Source organism: Bos mutus, chromosome 17 (assembly GCF_027580195.1).
Source record: "Bos mutus isolate GX-2022 chromosome 17, NWIPB_WYAK_1.1, whole genome shotgun sequence".
Taxonomy (NCBI): Eukaryota; Metazoa; Chordata; class Mammalia; order Artiodactyla; family Bovidae; genus Bos; species Bos mutus.
The window spans coordinates 27941037-27965240 of NC_091633.1; the positions used below are offsets into that span (position 1 = coordinate 27941037).

At 57.8% G+C, this 24204-nt stretch overlaps 1 protein-coding gene across 1 annotated transcript in view; it reads left to right on the forward strand.

Moving 5' to 3' along the window:
• The window catches only part of FBRSL1 (fibrosin like 1), an 84199-nt gene that overhangs the window by 40676 nt on the left and 19319 nt on the right, over positions 1-24204 (forward strand). The window contains 1 exon segment of the mRNA XM_070386360.1: positions 10757-10786. Coding sequence (XP_070242461.1) covers positions 10757-10786 — 30 coding nt within the window.

Here is a 24204-nt window from a genome sequence, read left to right on the forward strand (position 1 = left end):
GTGCCAATACTTTGGCCACCTGATGTGAAGAGCCGACTCATTGGAAAAGACCCTAATGCTGGAAAAGATGGAGGGCAGGAGAAGGGGTCAACAGAGGATGAGATGGTTAGATAACATCACCAACCCAGTGGACATGAATTTGAGCAAACGTGGGGAGATAATGGAAGACAGGGAAGCCTAGTGTAATGCAGTCCATGATGTAGCAGAGTCAGACACGACTTAGTGACTGAACAGAAGGTGAGCAGGTGGCCTGCACAGTGCTGTAAGACGGTGGTGGTGCAGGCAGAGGGGTGCTGGTAGGGAGGGATGGGTGCTAGATTTAGTGAGGTGCTGGTAAAGAGGCAGAAGAACTCAAGGACTTGGGACTTGGTATGAGCGGTTCCGAGTGGTGCTGCAGGTGTCTGACAGCTCTGCCTGCTGGGGCTGTCATGTATGCATGCTCTGGGCCCCTCTGTGGCCCTCCTCTGCAGGCAACTGGGTCCTTGGCACTTCCTCTGCTGTCCCACAGAGGTCAGCCTGGCCAGGGCGGGGTGAGCACCAGGCAGGCCAGGGCAGCACGCCATCCCCCTCAGGGCTCTAGCATCTGAATTCCAGGGGTCCTGAGGACCCACCTTCCTGGCCAGGAAACTTCTGGTGGCTACCTTATGTCCTGCTGGACACTAGGGTGGGAGAAAGATGCGTCCTGTGCTCCCTGGGGGTCCCCGACCTGCTCCTGTGTTCCGCTTTCCCTCTCATGAGATAGCACCCCAGCATGTGCTGGGGGGAGGCCATCCAAGTGCCCACACATGTCACAGGTTGGGCTGGCGCAGACCTGGACAGCCACTTGCCCCTGTGAGCCCTGAGCACCCCGCCGCTTGGACTCCGGGCGCTTGTCCCAGCAGGCTGGCTCAGCCCTCTGGGTTAGTGAATTTTCTGACTCCTGACTCTGCTCTATCAGGAACACACCAAAGCCTCCGAAGGTCATGCGTGGCCCCCAGGTGTCACATGAGCAGGGGAGGGGCAGGGATGGCGGAGCCAGAGGCACTAGCTAGCCCCTGCCCACTGGGCAGCTGCACCACAGGTCCAAGGCTCTGCAAAACCCCAGGGGATGAGGGGCCCACTGAGCAGGGCTGAGCAGCATCTTGGGTCAGGAAAGGAGGGGAAGCCGCCACTGGGTGCCACCCAGTTCCCCAGTCGTCTGATCTGTAAGAGGGAGGAGCCACGATACCCAACCCACAGGGCTGTGGGGAGAATAAACGAGCCTGCCAGGCTCCCACTGTTACTCTCTGTGCTGTGGGGCAGGCCAGTGTCACACTCCACGTGTCTGTCCAGGGCATCACTGAGGCCTGCGGCCTCTGTTCCACTGGGGGCACAGCAGAGCAAGTCCTGGGGTCCCTGCTCTGATGGGGAGTTGGTGGATGCAGTGGGTGCTTCTCAAGAGTGCTGGGCACTGCCGGGGTTTCTGGGGACAGCTGTGCCAGCGGTCAGGGGCAGCAGGGAAGTCAGGCCAAGGGCAAATGCGTGGTGGGGTGCAGGCATGCCAGGGCCCCGAGAGGAAGAGGGGAGGGGCCTGCCAACCCACAGCTTCAGCAGGCTGGTCCCAGCCACCCAAGCCATCTGACGTTGGCACTCCTCTGGGCGAGGCACCCCATGGGAGCTTTAGAGAGCAGTCAGCCAGGCAGACTGGAGCTGGGAGGCCCTCTGCTCAAGCTGGGGGCCTGAAGCTTCAGGCTGGTTAACCATCGGTTGTTAAGTGACCAATTGCACTGACTTAGTTACTTAGGACACCTGCATTCATCCTAACAGTTTCTGAGGGCCGAGCATTCAGGAGTGTGTGGCTCTGGAATTCTCTAGAGGACAGCTTGTTAGGGAGTGAGAGGCCAAGCTGTGGACAGCAGGGTCGCTCTACAGTGAACTCTGAGAGAGCTTGTGGGGGCCACCACAGGCCCCTTACCCGTGCTGGATCTTCGCCAGCTTCCTCCCCGACCAGTCAGGAGACAGCTTCTGCCCCTGGACTCACCTCTCCCACCCCTACCTCGGCTGTTGCCACCCTCCAGGGCAGCTGTAGCGGTGGAGGGGTATGGGGGGGTGGGGATGGGTACATTCCTCTCCTGGCCCAGCCTGGGGTGCAGGCAGATCCCAGCCCCTCAGATTAGCACAGAGCAGTTCAGGTCTCCTGGAGGCCCCAGCTGCCCTTGCCCCTTCAGATAGCATGACCTGAAGGATTCCAGTCCAGTCAGGGCCTGTCCCAGGAGGCTGGACACAGACGCTCTGGGCAAGCCTGCGGGACCCCTCAAGGCTGTGGCCACATGTGTCAGGAACCATGGCTGGAGGGACAGTCATTCTGGGGAGCGGGTGGGTGACGGGCCTGGCCAGGCCGCTGGGAGCTGAAATTCAATTATGCAGAACAGGCGGGGCTGCTGGGACCCAGAAGGTTAGGGATTCATGTTAACACCGTTCTGGTTAAGACTTTTTCTGTTGATAAATAATTCATAAGGCAGTTAGTGCTTTGAGTCTGACAACAGGAGAATATATTAATACAGTCGACTCCAGAAAGGTCAGCGGCGGGCGGCAGGGCCGGGGGCCATCTTTTATTCATTCCTGACAGGGGCTCATTCATTATTCCAGCCCAGCGAGGGCTGATCGAGCAAAGGGAAAGCCGGCTTGGTGTGACACAGTGTCCGCGGTGTGCGGGAAGGACTGGACCCAGGCCCTGGAAAGGCCCCTGAGGTGGAGCCCAGGGCTGCGGGGTCTTCTGAGGGATGCCATCTGTCCCCCTCCAGCTCGGGCGGGGCTGGGAGAGGTTGGAAAGTAAGTCCTAAAGTGGCGACTATTGGCTGTCCCCAAGTCTTTGTGGCCCCCTCACTGTGGGTCACCTGCCACTCCAGGACCCAAGGTCAGAGGATTGAAGAGAACCCAGAGATGCCCGCTCTCATAGGTGCCATGGAGGGAGGGGCCGATGGGCAAGAAGGGAAGCGGGTGCATGAAGGGGATGACAGAGGAGGGGAGAGGATGTAGAGGGGCCCCCTGAGGCTCAGGGTCCAGGAGTGCCATCTGAGGGGAGGCCCGTCCTCTCGGGCTACCTGGGGGATGGGCGTTTCTCAGGGAAACAGCACGCACTGGACCCTGCCCATCATGTGAGTGTTTGTGTGTCGGTGAGTGTGTGTATATGGCACTGTGAGTGCATGTGCTTGCGTGCAGGTGTAATTACAGTGTGGCCGGCCAGTTGTGGGAGCAGGTTGTGACCCTTGAGGCCTGTGGAGATTTGGATACACGTTTGCCCTAGGAATGAGGCGGATGTCGGCCGCAGCACTGAGCAGTCATGGGAAAGAAGTTTATGGGGCAAAATGACTCATTCACGCTGTGAGTGCCAGGCCCAGGTTCCAGCGTGGGTCCTCGGAGCAGAGGCTGTGGGGTGCTCCCAGCACATGCTCTTGGCAAAGTCACCCACAGGACCATGCCCCAGTTCTCCTTGTAGTCTGTGGGAACTGCACCCAGAGAAAATGAAACATAACTTTGTGTTTTTCATAGCAGTTACAGTCAAGGCTCCAGTGATTAGTAGGTTTTCAGCTTCAGGAACTTTGTCTGACAGAACATTCCAGAACTGTGTGAGATACGAGGCAGTGTTGTGGGGCTGGCCCCCACCACAGGCAGCAACCCCACTCTATGTGACACCCAAAGCCCCCTCTGGGTTCCATCCCCTGGAGGCCCCATGAGGGGAGGAGGAGAGTGGTCTGGTCAGTGGTCAGAGCAGAATCATCCATGTGTTCCTTCATTCATTCCCTGCTCCCAGTGTCTGGAGTCTGTGTGTACCCGCCTTAGTCATTAATTCAGTTGCTCACTCCCAACCTGCTCTGGACTGCAGGAATGAGATCTTTGTTCTAAGGGAACTTGGGTTTCAGTAGAAGGAGGCTGATGTTAAATAAATTAGCAACTAGTTTGAAGATTGGCTGCAGGGTGAGGTCCGGACTCTGGACTAGCGCTGTGTGGGGTGCTGCTCCACACAGAGCTCAGGGAAGGGCGAGGAAGGCAGCCTGGCAGGGGTAGGGGGTGTGGCCGCCGGTGGGTCACGACGGCCAGGCGTGACAAAGCCCAGAGTTGTATTCCAGGTTGGGGGGATTGGCTTTTTCTGTGCCGGCCTCCCCTCTCACCAGGCACCAGCTACACTCAGACTCTGCCCTCTGAGGACAGGCCACACACTGGCCACTCAACATCCTAGGCTCAGGGCCTGAGATGTTTCTGGGCTTCCACCAAGCCTTGTACTGTCTCCATGGGCTTCCCTCCGAGGCTGCTGTCAGCCACATGAGAACATGCAGGAAGAGACCCTGGAGGCAGGAGCAGGGTCACCAGCCTCTTGTCCCTCAGGCCCTATGAAACCCACTGCCCTGGTGGCCATCTCTTCTCAGCCAGGCTTGGTGGCCTCTGGGGCCCCAGAACTCTGCTACTGCCCTCCATGAGCTCCGAATCGGCCGAGGCACAGCTGGATGGATGGGTTAGTGGGGCTTGCTGTCCTGGCCCCGAGGGGCCGTGGGGCAGGCAGGTGGGCAGGCAGTATGGAAGGGGCACCTGCCCTGGGCAGACTTGGGCCCCTCTGTCCTCGCTGCCCCTACCTGTGACGGATGGCATTTCCCCCCAGTGCATCCCTGCTCGGTAGCCTCCTCCCCACCTTCTCTGCTCACAGAGGAAGCTGCGCCCTGGCCATTAGGATGCAGTAACTTAATTGCTCATTAATTGGGTAATTAGTGCTTTGTTTTGCTTTGAAGCCTAAACAGTCATAAAAAGTGAATTAGCTGAGTAAATAAGAATAGAGTTTTCAGGATCCACCATCCAGATCTCCTGTCTAATTTGGAGTTCCTGGGTTGAGGTGGCCAGGGGCAGGACAGGGATCTCTGTCTAGTCTCAGCTGCCACGAGTGAGTCACTGGCATGGGGCCCTGACCACATGGGCCAGGTTAAGACCATGGCTTTAGGAGCCTGCTCACCCACCCTCCATCCATGCCCTGGGAGGGCTTCCAGGCACCCTGCCTCAGTTTCCCCATCCGTAAGCAGGTGGATCTGTGGTGGGGACTTGAGAAGTGTGGAGAAGCAACCCCAGTGAGCATCAGCCCAAGCCCTGTTGTCTTCTAGGCCCCTACCTTTCTCCTGCCCCCACTCCTGCCAACCTCATAGCCCCAGGGCTCGCCTGTGGGAGGATGGATAGTGGCACAAGGCCTTTTGGGGCTTGGACTCAGCTTGGGCCCCTGCTCACTGGCCACGTGGCCGGAAGTAAATCCCTTTACCCTTTGAGCCTCTGCCTTCTCATCTCATGAAGTGGGCCTATACCACAGAGGGCATGGGTGGCTGCAGCCTTCTCCAGCCGTGTGCCTGACTCCCGCCGCTGTACCGCCCCGCATTTCAGACCTGGCCACCCGACGACCACGGCTGCCCTGGTCCATAGATGGGATAACGAAGGCCCCGGCACTGCCCTGGCCACCCCCACTCCCCAGAGCCCCCAGGGTCTCCTTCTGACAGGGCCGGGGAGCCTGGCTGAAACCCTCAGCTGCAGTGCTCACTCCTAAGGTGGAGGTGAGCATACAGGATGAACAGCAGCCTTGCAGCCCACTCTGGGTGGTAACCAGACAGCGCAGCCTCCGCCCAGGCTGCTGCCCACCTGGGGTTCACGCTCCTCATCTGGCTCTGTATTTTCGCTGAATCGCTTAGCTGGAATGTGTTCTGCCTCCCCGCGGAGCGTTTGCAACAAAAATGAAGGTGACACCTCCACCTTTATCAGCGGAGAAGGATGGATTTCCACTCAGGGTGGGTGTGGCGTTCCTCTGCTCCCTAGAGGGTGAGGGCCTGCTCTTCTCTCCCAGTTCTTCCAAGGCAGCTCCAGCAAGCAGGATGTTTAAGCTGGGGCTGATGTGCAGGGCCACAGGAGGCTGGGAGCCCTGAGGACAGACGTGTCCTGCCCACATGGATACTGCTCCTGGGCCCCACACACACGTGGCACCATGTGGCCCCACGGCAGGTCGTCTGACTCTTCAGGTGCCATGCATTCACTGGGGCATCTGGCAAGATACCCTCGGGTAGAGCGCCCACTGGACTGATGCCAGGTGCTCACGTCTGAGAAGCCTCAGAGCACGACTCCCCATGTCTCGGCACACACACGAGAACACACCCAGTGAGCACTGCCTGCACCAAGGACCGGTGTCACCTGAGCTTTCCCAGGTGTCCCCCAGCACACCTCCAGCCTCATGGCTTCGGCCCAGGGCAGGGGTCAACACCACTGTGCAGCGGCTCAGATCTTCCTCCCCTCATACCCGGGTGGGCTCAACAGAAGGTCCTGTTGCCTTCCACTCACACGCAGACCACAGATCCTGCCGACTTTCCCGGTTGGCAGCTGCTCAGGCCTTTGCAGGTGACCGTGCCCACGGCGAGCCCAGCCCAGGCTGAGGGGTGTGCGGCCCCCCTCTGCCCACTGGCAGGTCTGCGGGCAGGGCCTCCGGGGCCTTTGCACAGCATAGGCCCTGCTGCTGGGACAGGGACCCGGCCCACCTTCCCCTCCTCCCCAAGCACCAGGCCACACTGCCCCTCGGCCCTCTCTGACCTCTGGACGGAGGCTGGGTTAGGGGTGGTCTTAAACACCCTCCCCCCAGGGCAGACCCTCTGTCTCCATCGCACATGGAGGGACCCTACTTGTCCCCACAGGTGACTCTGGGCCAGCCCTGGATTCTAGAACGTCTTGGTGGGAGCACAGGCTCAGCAGTGAGGTCTTCTTGCCCATGAATTTTTCATGCCTTTGTTTGAGGAGTGGGAGACCCGCAGCCTTCCTCACGCTGCTGTGACACGGTAATTAACGTTCACGCTAAGAGAACAAGGCCAGTCTCTGTGGCTGCTGAATGACCGTGTCAATTTGTGGAGGGTGATGATTTCTGGAAGGGACTCGGTGATGGAGGCTAAGCCCCGCAGACCTCCTGTGCGGTGCCCTAGGGGAGCAGTCACTGTCAGGTGAGGGAGTCTGTGTGCAGGCCCCGAGCAGGACTCGGGTGCCTCCAAGGGCTGGTCGGATAACATGAGGAAGGGGCTGGGGCAGACTGTGGTGATGGTGAAGGTGACAAGGGTGATGATGGAGATGACGGTGATGATGAAAGCGACCGTGGCGATGGTGATGACACTGACAGGTGATGAAGGTGAAGTTCATTCAGTGACAACAAAGGAGGTGATACGGCTGTGGCAGCAGCTCACAGTTAGAGAGCCCAGCCTGCCAGTCAGCTGCTGTTCTGAGCGCTCCAGTACAGTGACTTGTTGAACCCCAAGCCCACCCCACTGTGGAACCTCTCACCCCCTTCTCTACAGATGAGGAGACTGAGGCTCCAAGAAGTGAAATGAGTGGCCAACATGACTAAGTGGAGGAGTCAGGACAGAGCCCCAGGATCGGGCTCTAGAAGCCTCTGTGTGGCCATGTTCCTAGCATGTGACAAGGACCAGCACTCTGGCCCTCGACGTCAGGAGAGGCAGGGTGGGGGTCACAGTGGGGCCCCGCTAGCACTGGGCAGAGCTGTCATCTGAGCATGTGGCTCCCATTCTCAGTAAGAGGCAGGATTTCGTGAGGAGTCTCCAGACTTTTAAATGTTGGCAGCAATTCTTTTTTAAACATTAGGACAACGGAAGCCTCATCTAGCTTTTGGCTTCTTAAGCCTTGTCTCAAGGCCTGTCCACCCGTGGATGGGGATCAGGGAAGGCTGTCAGTTAAGCCTGGGGGCTACCACGTGTCCCTTGTTATATCACCTCCGTGAACATGGGCGACACACAACGACCTCAGACATCACAGGTCACATCTGTTCGCAGAGTGACGCGGTGGCCTGGGGCGTGGAGGAGCTGAGCTCGGCGGCTCTGTGATGCAGGACCCTGAGCTCACATGTGTCTGACCTACGCTGGGTGGTCATATGAGCTCCCAGCAGGGCACCTCCCCCCAGCCACTCTTTAGAGTCACCTGGGTCCCAGGCATTTGGGCTGACATAGCCTGAGGTCGCCGGGTGAGCTGAGGTGCACTCGGGACTAACCCTGGGCTGACTGACAGATGGGCAGAGGGGATGGCCCTGGACGAGTGGCCCTACTGCTTCGTTGTTTGCTGGCTTGACTAGGCTGGGAGGAACTGGTAGGCCAGTAGAGGGGTGTGGTTCCTGCTGAGTGGGATTGGAATTAGGGGCAAGCAGGGAAGGTTGGGGTTGACGTTGGGCTCTCATATGGGCCAAATAGGGCTCCCTGTCTAGCCACCAGCCATTATGGTGAGGAACACGAGCCAGCACTTCCAAGGCTGGGAGACACCTCCTAGAAACTCCCTAGGTTAGGGCCTTCAGCCATTCCAAAGGGGAGGGAAGCCCTCATTCTCATCCTTTTTGGAAGACAGCAGTAATTATATTGAGTGGTGGTGGTGATAGTGATGATGGTAACGGTGGTGGTGGTGAAATACAGCATTTCACTGTATATAGTAATGAGTATGTGCCCAGCCCTAGAGCTTTGTACATATTCACTCATATAAACCTTACAACAGTTCTGTAGGTGGGCCATTGACTGTTTTCCAGAAGCATACTTGAGGAACAGAGAGGTCATGGCACTTGCCCAAGGCTGCACAGCGGCGGTGGCAGCACAGCGTCAGAGCAGGCATCTGCCCCAGAGCCGTGTCTTGTGCTCCCTGCACACCCAACACTTGCCTAGGGTCTGTCGCCTTCTCTGTGGGCTCCCTGCCTGGACCCCCACCCACCCCAGGGTGACAGTTTCCAGGGCCGCCCAGCCTAGCCCTGTGAAGGTCGCCTCGCTCAGGCAGCTCCCGCAAGACAGATGTGGCTCTCTTTCCCTCCTTGTCCTGATTAATTGCCTCATTCAATTCTGACTCTATTGCAGTTAAACATTAATTCAGTAGGACTTAATAACGTGAATTCATTTACGACGCAGCCTGTGCTGGCTGAAAACGGTGAGCTGTTTGGTTAATTACAGGCTCCATGCACTCGCTGGCAGGCACCCTCACCCCCCTCCTCAATGTCACATCATTTAGCTGTCACCAGGGGCCTCTTCCAAAGGTGCAGGAGGGCTGTGAAACCGGGCCTGGGGCTGCTTCCCGGGGAGCCGAGGGACAGGTGTGCTGTGCCCGAGACCCAGCCTTCTGACGGCTTGATGGGATCACAGTTTCCACTTCAGGGGCTCCGTGCCACTAATTAGGCATAAAGAGGCCTGATTGGGGGTCTCCGGCAGCTCCGCTATTTCTGCAGGATCAGAGACATGCCAGCCCTTCTCCAGGCCCCGCTCCCCACAGGCCACGACCCCTTAGTCCCTTCACCCCTCTCTCCTGAAGTGCCAGTCACATGGTTGCACACTTAAGAGCACAGTCCGGGCTCTGCACGTGAAGCTCTGTGTGTTCAGGCTGCTCACCTTTCCAGCTTCACCCCACACACTCCCCTCCTCACCTTCCTGCTTTGCCTCCCAGGTGTCAGCCACCCCGCTAGAGCTGGTCAGCCCCGAGGGGCAGAGGCCTCTTGCCATGGTTGTCCAGCGAGGAAACTGGGCCCACAGCCCCTTCTGCCTTTTGTGAAGGGACCCCCCACCCCCCAGAGGTCTCGGATCAGGCCCTGCAGGGTGCACATCAAAGCTGGGAGGCAGAGGGTACATGCAGCTGCTCTCAGCTTCAGGAAGATCCCCCCAAATACCAATCCCTGTTGCCACAGGTTCCAGGTTGGGGTTCCCACCATCCCCAGGGTCACTTTCCCACCGCGGTGAAGCCCAAGGCAGGCTGGCACAACTCTGTGAACTCTCACTGTACCACTCTAGCCCTTAGCCCAGGGCATGGAGGGTGTGTGCCCCGTTGCTGAGTGGGTCTGGGGTGGGCTCCCCCCCAGAAGCAGCATGTGTCTGGGGAACACCCCCACATGTCTGCCAGGGTCCCATCAGCCTCCTGTGAGTTCCAGGGAGATTTATTTTCAGCGGTATAATTCACTTGACACAAACATGTCACAATTACAGCTGCTGGGAAGAGCTTCTTTTTCCTTTATATTCTTTTAGGGGGAAAATTGCTGTGGTTTCTAGAGCAGCCTTTCTTTTTAGAGCTCTGTGCTTACTGGGAACTGAAAACAAAGATGTGTTTACACGATTGTCACAATCTTTCCTTAACCAGCTGCTCTCACATGTGTAGCGGTTTCTACTGGGGCGTCTGCAGGGGCCGGGCAGTGGGAGCTGGCGTCCCGGGCGCCCCCACCCTGTCCCCGCCCTCCTGTTGCTCCGAGGCTGGGCTTTTGCGTCTCCCTCAGCTGAGCCCTGGTCCATGGGCCTCATAGCCACTCAGGAGCCCCTCTTATCTCACCGACCCCCACTGCCAGGGAGCTCAGCACCTGAGAGAGGACCAGAGGGGAGTGGGGTTTACTCCATGTGTTTCCTGGGGTTACCTGGTGGCTCTGGGCCAGCTTGGGCCTGGGGCAGTGGCTGGTCTGTGTCTCCCCGGTCACGTGTTCTCCTCTGTCTCACCTCTGCCTCGCCTACACCTGTGCCCTTCCCCCGCACCAGGGTCTCAATGGAGCTCTGACCCAGAGCTTGCCAGGGGCCCCCAGATTCCTCCCAGCTCCTGGTACCTGGGCCCCTGGCTGGGGCCACCCTCACCCCAGACCCAAGGCCCCGAGTCAGGGTGGGGGTCTGCCAGAGCCACCGCCTCTGGCCCTCTCTACCCCCAGCCCACATTTTCACCGTCTCACCCACTAGTGGCCAGCCTGCCTGCAGGACACTGACTCCCCTCTCTCTCTCTCCCTTTGCAGTGCGACAGCGAGAGCGACGGGGATGACAAGGTAAGCCACATCCCCACACACACTTCACCTGCCCGTCCTGCTGACCTGGCCTCCTGGCAGGCTGGGCCCCAGAGACCAGGCAGAAAGGTTGTGGTTCTCCTGTGGGGCATGTGGGGGGTGGGGGTGGCCTCCCGGGTGTGGAGGTGCCAGCCTGTCCTGGCTGAGGATGCCAAGGACGTCATGCTGAGGTGCTGCCCAGGCTCCCTGGGACTGCAGGACCGTACCCCGGCTCCTGGCCTGTCTGCAGCTGTCAGTCCAGGGTTCCCTGGAATCGGGGCACCATGGGCAGAGCAGGGGCCACGCTCTGTTGGGCCAAGTGCAGCCCCCAGTGTTTCCAAGCTAGGGGTTGTAAACATCACCCCCAAACAGACACTTCTGCTAATAGCAGCAGTGCCTGGTCCCTCACAATCCCCCCAGTCCCTGATTTTCAGGAACAGTGAAGTTTCCACTGTCTCAGGCTTTATGAAGTTAGCACAGGGACAGCGAGGGGCCCTCCCACAGTGCCTGGCCCTCACTCAAAGCACTATGGGGCAGGACCCGCCACTACCCGATGCAGATGTGGCGACTAAGGCACAGAGAGGGTAAGAAAGCTGCCCCAGGCCACACAGCTGGAACCCAGGCAGTCTGGCTGCACCATCTTTGGTGAACAAGTGAACAGCCCACCTGAAGAATCTTAGATGGTGAGACTGGCAGGAGGTGGCCGCACCGACACGATGGAGCCCCTGGTCCTCGGGGTGGGGCCCGGGGGCTGGCGCTGAGCACCGTGGAGGACGAGTGTCCAGGCAGTGAGGGCAGTGCACATAAGGCACTTTGTGAGAGGCGGGCGGGAGGGCTGCTGAGCGCTGTTTGCGCAAGGTTTTGTGAACTGGAGCGTGGTTCCATCAGAGGGTCTGTGCGGTATGTGGTCATCAGTGCTACCTCCCTGGTGTGTCCTGGCCTGCCTGGACTGGAGCTGTGGATGGACAGACGGCCAGCCCCTCTCCTGCAGGCTTCACGCTTTAGCACAGCTCAGCCTGTGAGCAGGTGAGCAAGCGTGGAAAGGATTCAAAAAGGCTGCCTGGCAGGGTGAGCAGGGTCAGGGCAGGCCTGTAGCGCACACCTGGGGTCCAGATGACAAGTTTCATGGCAGGGGTACTGGTCTGGGCCGGGTGAGTGGTAGCAGTGGGAATCACATGGTGGATAGAGGAGGTGTGGGTGTGGCCACGGGGGAGGTCAAGGATGTGCTGTCCAAAGTGAGTTGGCCCAGATGCCCTGTGGGGTCGCTGTGGTCTAGACCATCCTAGGAAGGTGACGAGAGGGCAGGGCAGCTGGGAAGTGTCTCTGGTCCTGGGTGCCCTCCCCTCAGCTGTCCTGTGAGCAGACAGGGCATGGTGGGTGCCGGCGAGGTGAACCCCGGGCCAGGTGCCGCATTGCCACAGGCGCTGTCACTCCTGATGCCTTTAATGAATTAGATTATAGCACCTGGGAGAGGGTCATGCTGGCCCGTTGCCCTCAGCACCTCCTTTCATTTAAAACCAACATGCAGGAAAAGTGCTCTGAAGCCGAGGGCTGCTCTGAGGGAGGGTGTGGGAAGGGGGTTTCTGAGACCCTGAGGCTCCTGACTGCGCCTTCCAGAGCTGTCTGGTCAGCGCTGGCCCTGGCAGCGTTCTCCCTCCACCCTTTGGTCCACCGTCCTGCAGGAGGCAGGACCCTGGGAGTGGAGACCAGGGGCTGGAAGGGCAGAGGCAGGGCCCAGCCACACACAGTTTCTGCCACGAGCACGCACACCGAGAACTGCACGGGGCCATCGGCTCCGAGCATCAAGGCCGGCGGGCTGTGACCGAGGGTGCTTGGGGGACCGTGGCTTTGACTTCCTCTACAGTCACACCCACCCTCAAGCTGGCCCAGAAGCTCACTCTGGCCAAGTCTGGGGGTGGTCTGGAACCCGTGATTCTTTCTGGCGATTCCCTGTGCAGCCTGAGGGAAGAACTCCTCTCTGGGGGGTCTCTGAGAAGTCCATGGTCCGAGTCCCAGAGCCCTCTCCTGGGAGGAATTGGCTGGGTTCTGTGTTGGGGCCTCAGGGGCTCCTGAGGAGGAAGGGCTGAGTCCAGCCTTCCTCACGCTGACTGGGCCGGGGCCACAGTGGCGGGCCCTGAGTGGGCTGCATGGGTGATGTGGGGACACACCCAGTCCCGAATGCGACAGCCCATGGCTCCGTTGCAGGGCTGGCCAAGGTCAGAGGAGGGAGAGAGAAGCCGTCCACTCTCCATGCCCCCGTGTCCCCACCTGCTCCATGACTGATGGGGGCTACAGTGAGCGAGTTAGCACAGAGTGAGTAAGCCTGTCTGCTGCTGTTTGTTTGTAAGGAGACACGTCCGCAGAAGTGGACAGAGCCAAGTCATGCTTTAGAAAGCCCCTTGGCTGGTAAGCCAGGGAAAGGTACAGGTTTCCTCCCAGGTCACCCAAGTTTGCCTTCTCCATGAGCGTGTGGTTCTCCTGTGACACTTGAGTGTGTCCCTGGGAAGCTTGAGTTGGAGGCCAGAGGCCAGGGCTGAGATTCCATGCAGCTGACAGTGGTGCCACTCAGCCTAGGCCGGAGGGGTCCTGGACAGAGCCCCATGAGCTGCCTGATGGAGGGGAGGTCGTGGGGCTTCGCAGAGCAGTCACCTAGGACAGGGGCTCACTTTAGGGCCCAGGGTATTCACCAACCACCATGGCTGAATCTTGGTATTTCTGCCGCTGGGACAGGGATGTGCATGGTCAGAACTGACTGGGCCCTGGATCAGTTAGGAAACGCAGTTTACTTCTGTAATGGAAACTGGACTTAACAGTGGCTTAGTAGTTTCTTTTTCTCACCTAAAGGCCTGGATGTCGGCCTTCTAGGTTGGCATGGCCTGTCTGCGGTCATCAGGTTCCTCTTTCTGCTTGGCATTCTTGGCAAATGGCTTCTTCCTCATGAAAGTGTTAGTCGATCAGCCATGTCCAACTCTTGGTGACCCCATGGACTGTAGCCCACCAGACTCCTCTGTCCATGGAATTCTCCAGGCAACAGTACTGGAATGGGTTGCCATTCCACTTTCCAGAGAATCTTCCCGACCCAGGGATCATCAAACCCAGGTCTCCTGCATTGCAGGCAGATTCTTTACCATCTGAGCCACAAGGGAAGCCCTTCCTCATAGTCACCACTTTAATCCCCGGGGGCATTTCTAACACCAGCCATCTCATCTGCATTCCCTCTTCTCACATCATTGATCTTACAAAGTGACTGATCACTCCATGGTGAGGAAGGGATGATGTTGGTGCAAAGTGTCCAGTGGAGCTGAAGCAGAAGGAGGGAGGGGATGAGCTCAGAGGGGTCACGATGTAAAAAATAATCATGGCAAGAAGTTCAGCTTTTGTTCCAAGCCCTGTGGGGAACCACCATCCTGGGAGGTCCCTGCCACACAGCCTTACCCTGGCAGTGCTCCCTGGGGACACTAATTATGCACCAAGGGTATCAACTGTGGTTCAGACTTCTTAGTTTCCTCCGTGGCAGGGACACCCAGTTACTCAAGGCTGTTTGGTTCTGAGTCGAGGTGGTGAGTATGGAGAGTTTGGATAACCAGAGAGACCTGAGTGCCTTCTGTCCTTTGCCCGAGCTGGGTTTCTGGACGATGAGTAACTTCCTCTGGGCCCATAAGAAAGCAGGCGCAGGTCAGAGGGCCCTGGCAGACACTTGACTGGGACTTCAGCCAAAGTGACCATTCGCCTCCCCACCTCAGTTTGGCTGGCCTGTGGCACGGCCCCCTCCTGAGAGCAGAGAGAAGCCCTCTGCCCCTGGCAGTGCTCCAACTGCCTTCCTCCAGGAGCAGAGCCAGTAGGAGCTAGACGGGAGGAAGGCCACGTGTGTCCATAGCATGTCCAGGATGGCCAAAGTCCTGCCTTTAGGAGACCGCCAGAGCATGGGCGGGACGGAGGACAGCATCCACTTACAGCAGCGCCCTGGCCTCCCCCGGAGCCTGGCAGCCAACGGGCCAGGGGCAGCTCCCTGCACACCCATGGGTGTGCCTCCCAGGACAAGTTGGAACAAGCTTGACCTGTCACCTTCCTTGGTGCAGAGCAGATTTGAAGCAGCCGGTTGGAAGCCACCTGGGCTGCTCTGGAAGGAGGGGGTCAGTGAAGGAGAAGCAAGCTGGGCGTGCAGGTGGGGCAGGAGAGTGAGAAGCTGCAGCTGATGGGGTCTGTCCACGCTGACTCACCCACGTGCTGGGTGCTGGCGATGCCATGGCAGGCAGGGAGGGTGGGACGCTAGGAAGGTCCAGGGCCCATCTCTCCTGGCCAGTTTGCTCCAGTATCTGAGGCCAGATGGACCTGTCCCTCCTACCTTGCCCCCAACCCCAGGCTCCTGCCAGCCCACCTGCCCCTCCTCACCAGCCTTGAGCTCTGCCTCTGGCTCCAGGTGCAAACACAATGAGGACATTGTGCCTCCCAGATACAGACAATCAGAGACCAGCCCAGCCCCTGAGGCTGACACCCAGACAGACAGATGGAAAACCTCTCCACCGCCTTTCCTTCTGAGGGACGAGGCCCTGCCCTGGGGGGCAGCCCACGCCCCGGGCTGCAGGCCCCCCTCACCACCCCAAAACATGTGGCTCCCCCCCCACAAAATCCCCCCCACATGCTTCCCCACGCTGCCCCCAAGTCCTGCTCTGGGCACCCGACTGCTGGCGGGGAAGGCGGCCGTGCTGCCAGGAGGCTCCAGAGCCCGGCAGCCAGATGGCTGTGGTTGGAGTCTAACTGCTTTTTTATATTGGAAAAATATGGGGTGAAAAATTGTGTGGGGCTCATTAGGCAACCCGCTGGTCTGGCCAGCTGCCGTCTGCCTGAGCGGCCCAGCGAGGTGGCTGGCTGGTCAGCACCTAGCTCTCTCTGGAGGGCTGTCTGTCTGTCTGGCCTGTCTGCCAGGCTCAGCCCCCATCCCCGACTCCACCAGGACATGCTCCCCGAGCTGGGCTGCAGGAACAGGGCCTGGGAGGGGGCAGTCAGGCAGCTGGCTGGAGGGCCTGGGGCCCTCTTGAGGGCCAGACTCCCACAGCCAGCCCTCCACCCCCCGAGCCTCGGCTCTCTGCTAATGTTGTGAACTAGGGGTCATGGTGGTTCCTGCAGCTTGGGGTGGAGGCAGGGATTCCAGGGGTTGGTGCTGGCTGCTGAGGTGGTCTGGCCAGCTTCTCAGCCCCAGCCCCACTCTCACCCCCACTTCAACCCCCACCCCTTTTCCCACCCCAGCACATCCTCTTCCAAAGCCCCGGGTCAACCTTGCTGCTTCTAAGCTCTCAGTCCACAGTGAGCACAGACCCCAGTCCAGGCACAGCCTTCTCTGAAACCCCATGTTTTCATCTCTGAAATGAGGCTTAGCAGGTCTACCCCTTAGGTCCCCTGTGACGACAAGGAAGGGGCACACAGACATGACAGACAGCAGGTCAGACCACCTGGCATGCGTCCCTGCTGCCATCACGGGGCACGCCCCTCTGGCCCTGCCACTACCACCACGGCCATTCCCGCTGACACCCTCTGAGAAATGCTCAGCACCCAATTCCTGCTTGCCCTTGGAGCGCCCCTGCTCACAGAGGTTTTCCTCCATGTGCCCGGCCCAGCCCCAGTCCTGAGAACACCTGCCGGAGTCTGTAGGAGGCTCACCCATCCTCCTCTCTCCTAGCCGCTGCCCCTCTCCCAGGCCGGATGCTGTGGAGACAGAAGCGCCTGGAGCTAGTGCTCCTCGGGTGCCCCCACCTCAGCTGGAGCAGGGCGACCTCACGGGTGTCCTCACAAGGGTTGGGAGGGGCTGTGCACTGGGACCTGGGGCTGCTCTGCCCAGAGAGTCTTCCCACGGGTCTGCCCAAGGACGAGCCTTTGGCAGTTTGCTCTCTGAGGGTCTTGGGCTGGTACTGGGGGCAGTGCATAGATCCCAGCAAGGACTGTGATCTGGTGACTAAAATGTAGCCCATACCTCCTGGGCCCTGCCCACGTCGGTTAATTCTGCCCCAGCTAACCCTCTGAAGTGACGTCTGTCCTGCGGCCTAACCCACAGCGAGGAGCCTGAGGGACCGAGTGAGGATCTGCCAGGACTGGAGTCCCCAGGGAGAGTCAGGCACTGTCAGGCTACTGCAAGGATCCTAGCAGGCAATGGCGAGGCCTGGGCTAGAGATGCAGGGGTGGGGGTGGTCCTTGTGTCCTATAGTTGCTACAACAAACCACCAGTGACCTAAAGCAGCTCAAGTTTATAGTTCAAGAGGTCAGAAGTCCAAAATGGGTCTCCTTAGGCTAAAATCCAGAGACCCGGGGCCCTTCAGATCGCCGCACCTGCCCTGCTAGCCTCAGAGGAGGCCTGACTGGGCTGGGGGCACCCAGGGCCTGGTGCAGACATGCAAGGTGGGTGGTCTCTCTACCTTGCGGCAGGTGGGAAGGCTGATGGGAACCATGGGATTCATCAGGACACAGGCAAGACCAAGCGCACAAAACAAGTGGATGCTTTCAGACATAGTCAGCTTGAGAACAAATAGGGTGGATGGGGCAGGGGTTAGAGGTAGACCGGGACAGCCCATCCTGTCCCCCCGACTCGAGGCCTTTCCCCACACGCCCCGACCCTGCCACAGCGGAGAGTTGGATTAGGGTCCACAAGAGGCCTCCGCCCTGTGAGTCCCGTTCCCTACCCCCATCCCACCTCCACCCCTCAGTAGGACCAGAGGCATCGCCCTACTTGATGCCTCCCACCCCACTAAGGGACCTGCAGACCAGACCCTAGTCCCCAGTCCCAAAAGAAAGGGCTTTGCAGTTATTCTGGCTGAAAGGAGCCAAGCCTGCCTCCCGCCTCCACCACTTCCTCCTGATACCCAGAGCTCATGGCTCCTGCTTCAGACACTGGCTGAGAACGCACTGCCCTCAGGGATGGGCTGGTCAGGGTGCCCCCCTCACGCTCACTGGACTTAAGCACCACACACTGGGCGGGTCAATCCACAGCAAGTTACACTCTCAGGGTTCCGGTTCCGGAGACTCGGGGCCTAGAATCAAGGTGTGGGCAGGGCTGTACTCCCTCCGGAGGAGCCTTCCTGCCTCTGGTGGCCTCAGGCTTCCTGAGCTGGTGGAATGGCTCCCATCTCTGCGTCTGCGGTCATGCGGGCCCTCACACCCCCATGACTGTGTCACCTCTGTGCAGAAGAAGGCAGTCATAGGACTTGGGCGCCCAGTCTAGGATGCTTACCTGCAGATCCTGGATCCTACTTGCCAAGACCCTCATTCCAAATATGGCCCCATTCTGAGGTCCTGGGTGTGCGTGTCTCTGGGGGCCACACTCAGCCCAAGGCAGGCTGCCCTGTCCACCTGCCCGCAGCCACCTCGTGGACAGCATGAACCGCAGAGGGCTGTTGTGGCCACAGTGCCGAGGATGGCAGAGGGGCCGCTGCCTTAAAAGCTCTGCTGTGCATCCCCTCAGCTGTACTCCCAAGCCCATCACCAAGCTCCCTCCTCCAGGGCTTTCCGAAGGGTCTTCTCGATTGCATGAAATCTCACATCTCTGGCACAATCTGCTTTTACTCCCTTGTAGCTGTTTTGCACTGGATTTCCTTTTTCTGGTCAGTGTGGAGGGCAAGCCAGCAATGAGTGGGATCTTAGTGACCTTCTGTTGTTCAGTCACTATGTTGTGTCCGACTCTTCGGACTCCATGAACTGCAGCCCACCAGACTTCCCTGTCCTCCACCATCTCCTGGAATTTGCTCGAGTTCATGTCCATTGTGTCAGTGATGCCCTCCAACCCTCTCATCCTCTGCTTCCCCCTTCTCCTTTTGCCTTCAGTCTTTCCCAGCATCAGGGAAGTGTTGAAGCTTCAGCGTCAGTCCTTCCAATGAATATTTAGGGTTGATTTCCTTTAAGATTGACTGGCTTGATGTCCAGGGGACTCTCAAGAGTCTTTTCCAGCATCATAGTTCAAAAGCATCAATTCTTCTGCACTCAGCCTTCTTTATGGTCCAACTGTCACATCCATACATTACTGGAAAAACCATAGCTTTGACTATTATACACCTTTGTCGGCAAAGTGAGGTCTCTGCTTGTTCATATGTTTTATAGGTCTGTCATAGCTTTCCTTCCATGGAGCAAGCTTCTTTTAATTTCATGGCTAGAGTCACGGTCTGCAGTGATTTTGGGGCCCAAGAAAATAGTCTGTCACTGCTTTCACTTTTTCCCCTTCTGTTCACCATGAAGTGATGGGACTGGACACCATGATCTTAGTTTTTTGAATGTTGAGTTTCAAGCCAGCTTTTTCACTCTCCTCTTTTAGCTTCATCAAGAGGCTGTTTAGTTCCTCTTCATTTTTCTGCCATTAGAGTGGAATCATCTGCATATCTGAGGTTATTATTTTCTCCCAGCAATCTTGACTCCAGCTTGTGATTCATCCAACTCACATTTCCCATGATGTACTCTGGAAGTTAAATAAGCAAGGTGACAATATACAACCTTGACATATTCCTTTTCCAGTTTTGAGCAAGTCAGTTGTTCATGTCTGGTTCTAATTGTTAAGTTCACCCGCATACAGATTTATCAGGAGGCAGGTCAGGTGGTCTGGTATTCCCATTTCTTAAGAATTTTCCACAGTTTGTTGTGATTCACACAGTCAAAGGCTTTAGCATAGTACGTGAAGCAGAAGTAGATGTTTTTCTGGAACTTCTTTGCTTTTTCGATGATCCAGAAAATGCTGGCAGTTTGATCTCTGGTTCCTTTTAGTGAGCATTTGTAGATCTTTCTGGCCCTTGCCTCTTTCCCAACACTGGATGACTGACATGCCCAGCTAGCGTGGACCCTCAGCACTCTGCCCCGCCCTCCATGCCCTCCCCTCAGCTGAGCCTGCCAGCCTGGCTGAGAGGATCCAGGTTCCAGTCCACGCCCATGAGCTCCCTCTATGTGAGGCCACCCAGCTCCTTGGCAAGAACTAACCAAAGCAGAGAAGCTGGGCCCAGGAAGCCTGTCCCCCCTCCCCTCAACCCACAAGCCACACTGGCTTCTCACATATATAGCGCCCTGTCTTGGCAGATGTTCCTGTCACATGGCCCATGGGCCTTCATCTGTAGCCCCTGCATCTACCTGCCCCACTGAGAGAGCCACGAAGCAGCGGCTGGCTGTCACCATCTTAGCCTAGCAGAGGGGAGCCCAGTGACTGACTGACTGGCAGTGGGGTGGGTACTCCTAGTGCCTCCCAGCTGTGGGTGGAACACCCTGCATGGACCCCGTGACGCCGCCTCCGCTTGCTCTGTGTAAGGACAACAGACACAGAACATTGGTTGCTGACCCCGGAACCCCGGGTAACCATGCTGCTGACCACAGGCTGCGAGTGGATTACCTCTGTCTGGCCTGAAGGTCCGAGAGACGTCCCTGTGCTCTCCAACGGCTGCCTTCATTCTTCCTGCTAATCTAGTCCCACTCCATTTCTTTCTAGATTTCTAACCTCATTAGGTCTTCTCAGATCACACCACTCTCCTTTCTAAAGGGACTTAAAGATTGTCCTGCCTAAAGTCTGGTTTTCCTCCCAAACCAGAGGATGGGGCCAGGATTGCAGCCTTTCCAAGGGCTCAGTGCCCATGTTGGACTTAAGAATGACATTCGACATGAAGCCATATCATTACAGGAAGATGGGGTCTCCTCCAAGGCCTGAAGCAGTGGTAGTAGAGGCCCCAAGACAGGGGCCAAGGGTCTCTTGGCCAGACTCAAGAGCTTGTTCTGCCAGGGTGATGAGGCTGGGCTAGGGCTGGCCAGTCTCCCAGCTGCTCCCACTGGTTCCTGGCACCAGCCCAGCCCTCAGTTCCCACCCGCTCTCCCCACCTCCACCCTGGCTCCTAGAACCTGTTAGAGCCAGGGGTGGGGTTTCCAGGTAGCTGGAGAGGCTGGGTGCAGCCCGGCTGCTCATCTGTAGGACACATGGCAACGGAACACCTTTGGGGGCCCAGAGGATTCAGCTGCTCAGTTGGGGATGGCGCCTGACCTGGTGCACCAAGGCCACCACCTCGGAGCTCTAAGCTCTGTCACCAGCTACTGGTTGACGTCTCCCATGGAACAGTCCCTGTCCCCGCGTCTGGAGGGGTCCCACCCCTTTTCATCCCCACACCTGCTTGTCACGGCAGCTCCTAGCCCAGCTCCTTGCACCCCACCCAGCCCTGTGGTGGCTCCTACAGCACGGCCTTCTTAATGACCTCATCATGTCTGTCTTCCTCAGACGCCACACACACCTCTTCCTGTCACTCAACACAAATGCCTGAGCTCCGTCATGGCCTCGAGGCCCTGCGCCCCAACGCCACCTCTATGGAAGGCCCTGCCAGGTTGTTCCTGCCTCAGGGACTTTTGCACTGGCTGTGGCCGCCCCAGAGGACTCTTCCACAGACCTCCCCTCGGCTTGGCCCTTCTCCTCTTTCAGGTGTCAGCTCAAATGCCCCTCATGGGAAGTCTCCCCCAGCTGCCATTCAGATCATGTCACCCTTTACTGCCTGCCCACCCCGTCTGACTCATTGCCTGTTTCCCCGCGTATTGCCCACCGCTCCCACTAGGCTGAGGCTGACTTAGGCCTGCTGATGGCACATCTGGGCAGCTCTGGAGGCCCAAGGGCTTGTTCTTCTGCATACCATCCCCTCATTGGGGTCCTCGATGTGAGGATAGCTGCTATGACAGATTATCACGAACTTGGTGGCTGAGTACTACACTGTTATCTTTCAGTCTGTGGGAGTCAAGTGGACTGGGCTGGTCCCTCTGCAGCTCCAGGAGAATCCATCTGTGGTGTTTCAGAGCTTGGAGAGGAGCCCACACTCCTGGCCCCTTCTTTCATCTTCACAGCCAGCAGGCTAGTGTCTTCCCACCTCCCCCTCCCACTAGTAAGGACCCTGTGATTAAACTGTGCTCATGGGGTCATCATTACGGATGTGAATGTTGGACCATAATTCAGACTGTGTGCTGAAGAATTGATGCTTTTGAACTGTGGTGCTGGAGAAGACTCTTGAGAGTCCCTTGGACTGCAAGGAGATCAAACCAGTCAATCCTAAAGGAAATCGACCCTGAATATTCATTGGAAAGACTGATGCTGAAGCTGAAACTCCAATTCTTGGGCTACCTGATGTGAAGAGCTGACTCATTGGAAAAGACCCTGATGCTGGGAAAGATTGAGGGCAGGAGGAGAAGGGGATGACAGAGGATGAGATGGTTGGAGGGAATCATTGACTCAATGGACATGAGTTGGACCAAACTCCAAGAGAGAGTGAAGGACAGGGAAGCCTGGCCGTGGGGTCACAGAGTCAGACACGACTTAGTGACTGAACAAAAACAACATGGGGTCATCTCCCCATCTCACAGTTAATGGATGACCAGCCTTAATGCCACTTTGCTGTGTAAGGTTCACAGATTCACAGGCTTAAGGCCCGTTTGCCGCTGACCCCAGAGGGGTACATAGGGACACCCCACTGCATGAATATCTTCCCCTTTGCTACCAGAGGCCTTGGAGCTGGGCCGAGTACTAGAGCTCAGCTGGGTCATGGTGCAGTGGGCACAGGAGCATACAGGCCCACAGACCTCCCAACCCCCAGCCTGAGAGTCAGGATTCTCCCACCAGAATCCCAAGTCCTAGGTCCAGCCCCTTTTGCCTTCCTGGAGGCAGAGCATGCTTTGGCTAAGCTCACAGACCCCACGGTCAGACTGCCAGGGTTCAGATCCCAATTTTGCCACATACCAGCTCTATGGCCTCCAGCAAGTCACCTCACTTCTCTGTTTCCTCATCAACAAAATGGGGATGACTATAGTATGTCCTCAAAGATAAGCATGAGGGCCCAGTGATTTCATGGTTGGAAGCCATTCAGCACAGTGCTGCTTGACACACAGCAAGGGCACATATATGCTATTTTTATGGCCAGAAACTGAGTTTGGAGGTCTGGTGTTTTCGGGGAAGGGTAAGGGTAAATTGGTACATGTGAATAGTAATTCAACAGAGCAAGAGGACCTGGAAGCCCCACCTAGAGGCTGGCACCATTAGCCATATGTTCTGCAAGGTTGGAGATTTCTTGTAGGCTGTGCAAGTGCATGTGTTTGCCAGTGTTTTGCCACCTTTTGGAAAGGGGGCTCTGGCCCATCCTGCACAGCTCTGGAACTGGTTCCCATGGTCCCAGCTGAATGACTACGCTTTTCTGTCCTGAAAGGACCCACCTCTGATCGTTCAGCCTGGGGCAGGTAGGTATATGCAGGCCCTGAACTTGGGCTGTAAGCTGTGGGTCCCTGGATGCCTCAACAGAACTGACACCCTAGTGCCCCCAGTCCCACAGCAGCTTAGAGGTGGGGCTCCCAAACTCCTTCCACAGCCATTCCATCCCATTACTCTTCATGGATTTTTTTTTTTTAACAGCAAGTTTCTTGATTGGGAGTTGTGCTGCTGATGTCCAGGTGTTGCATCTGTGTGCTGTGGAGTGGAAGGTGCTGCCCCATGAACCTGGATCCATCTGGGGCATTGTTGTGTTGTTGTTTGGTTGCTTAAGTCGTGTCTGATTCTTGTGACCCCGTGGACTGTTGCCCACCAGGCTGCTTTGTCCATGGGATTTCCCAGGCAAGAATACTGGTGTAGATTGCTATTTCCTTCCCCAGGGGATCTTCCCAACCTAGGGATGGACCTGTGAATCTCCTGTGTCTCCTGTATTGGCAAGTGGATTCTTTACCACTGAGCCACCAGGGAATGGCAACCAGTCACTCCAGTATTCTTGCCTGGAAAATTCCATGGACAGAGGGGCCTGGTGGGCTACATATAGTCCATGGGGTCGCAAACAGTTGGACAGGACTGAGTGACTAACATACGTGTACTCGACTTTCTAAAGGGGCAGTTGTTCCCCCTGGATCTCAATTCTTTTGGTCCACGGAGTGGCTAGGTGGCCCCGGAATAGTGGTCAGGGTGGCGTATTCCGTGCATTTTGCAATTACAGTAACTACTGGGACCTGTTCTCCCACTTTGCACCCCCATTTCGCCGATGGTGAAACGGAGGGCAGAGCTTACGTCAGACAGATGTGGGGGGGCTCTGTTCTTCCTTCAAGTCTCAGCTGCTCGACCTCACGACTTTGAGTTTTCTCCTCTGTAAACTGGGCGTAGGAACCGTCCATATTCGTTACTGTGAGCATCGGAGTTGTCAGCCCTTACATAGTTCGGTATAGCTGGCACCGCGCCCTGACCTGGTGGCGGGGATGGCACGGCGATTGCTTGAACCCAAACCTGCTGCCCAGCGCGGGCAGATCCACGCCTCGGGGCTGGATTAATCGGGCCTGCCCGCGCCCCGCCCCCGCCCCCGCCCCGCCCCGCCGCGCTCCCTGGCCGCCGCCTGCGCGCCCGCCAGCAGTGCGCCCGCCGGCGCTGCCGACGTCTCCGGTTCCCGTGCCGCGCCCGACGGCGCCCGGGACTC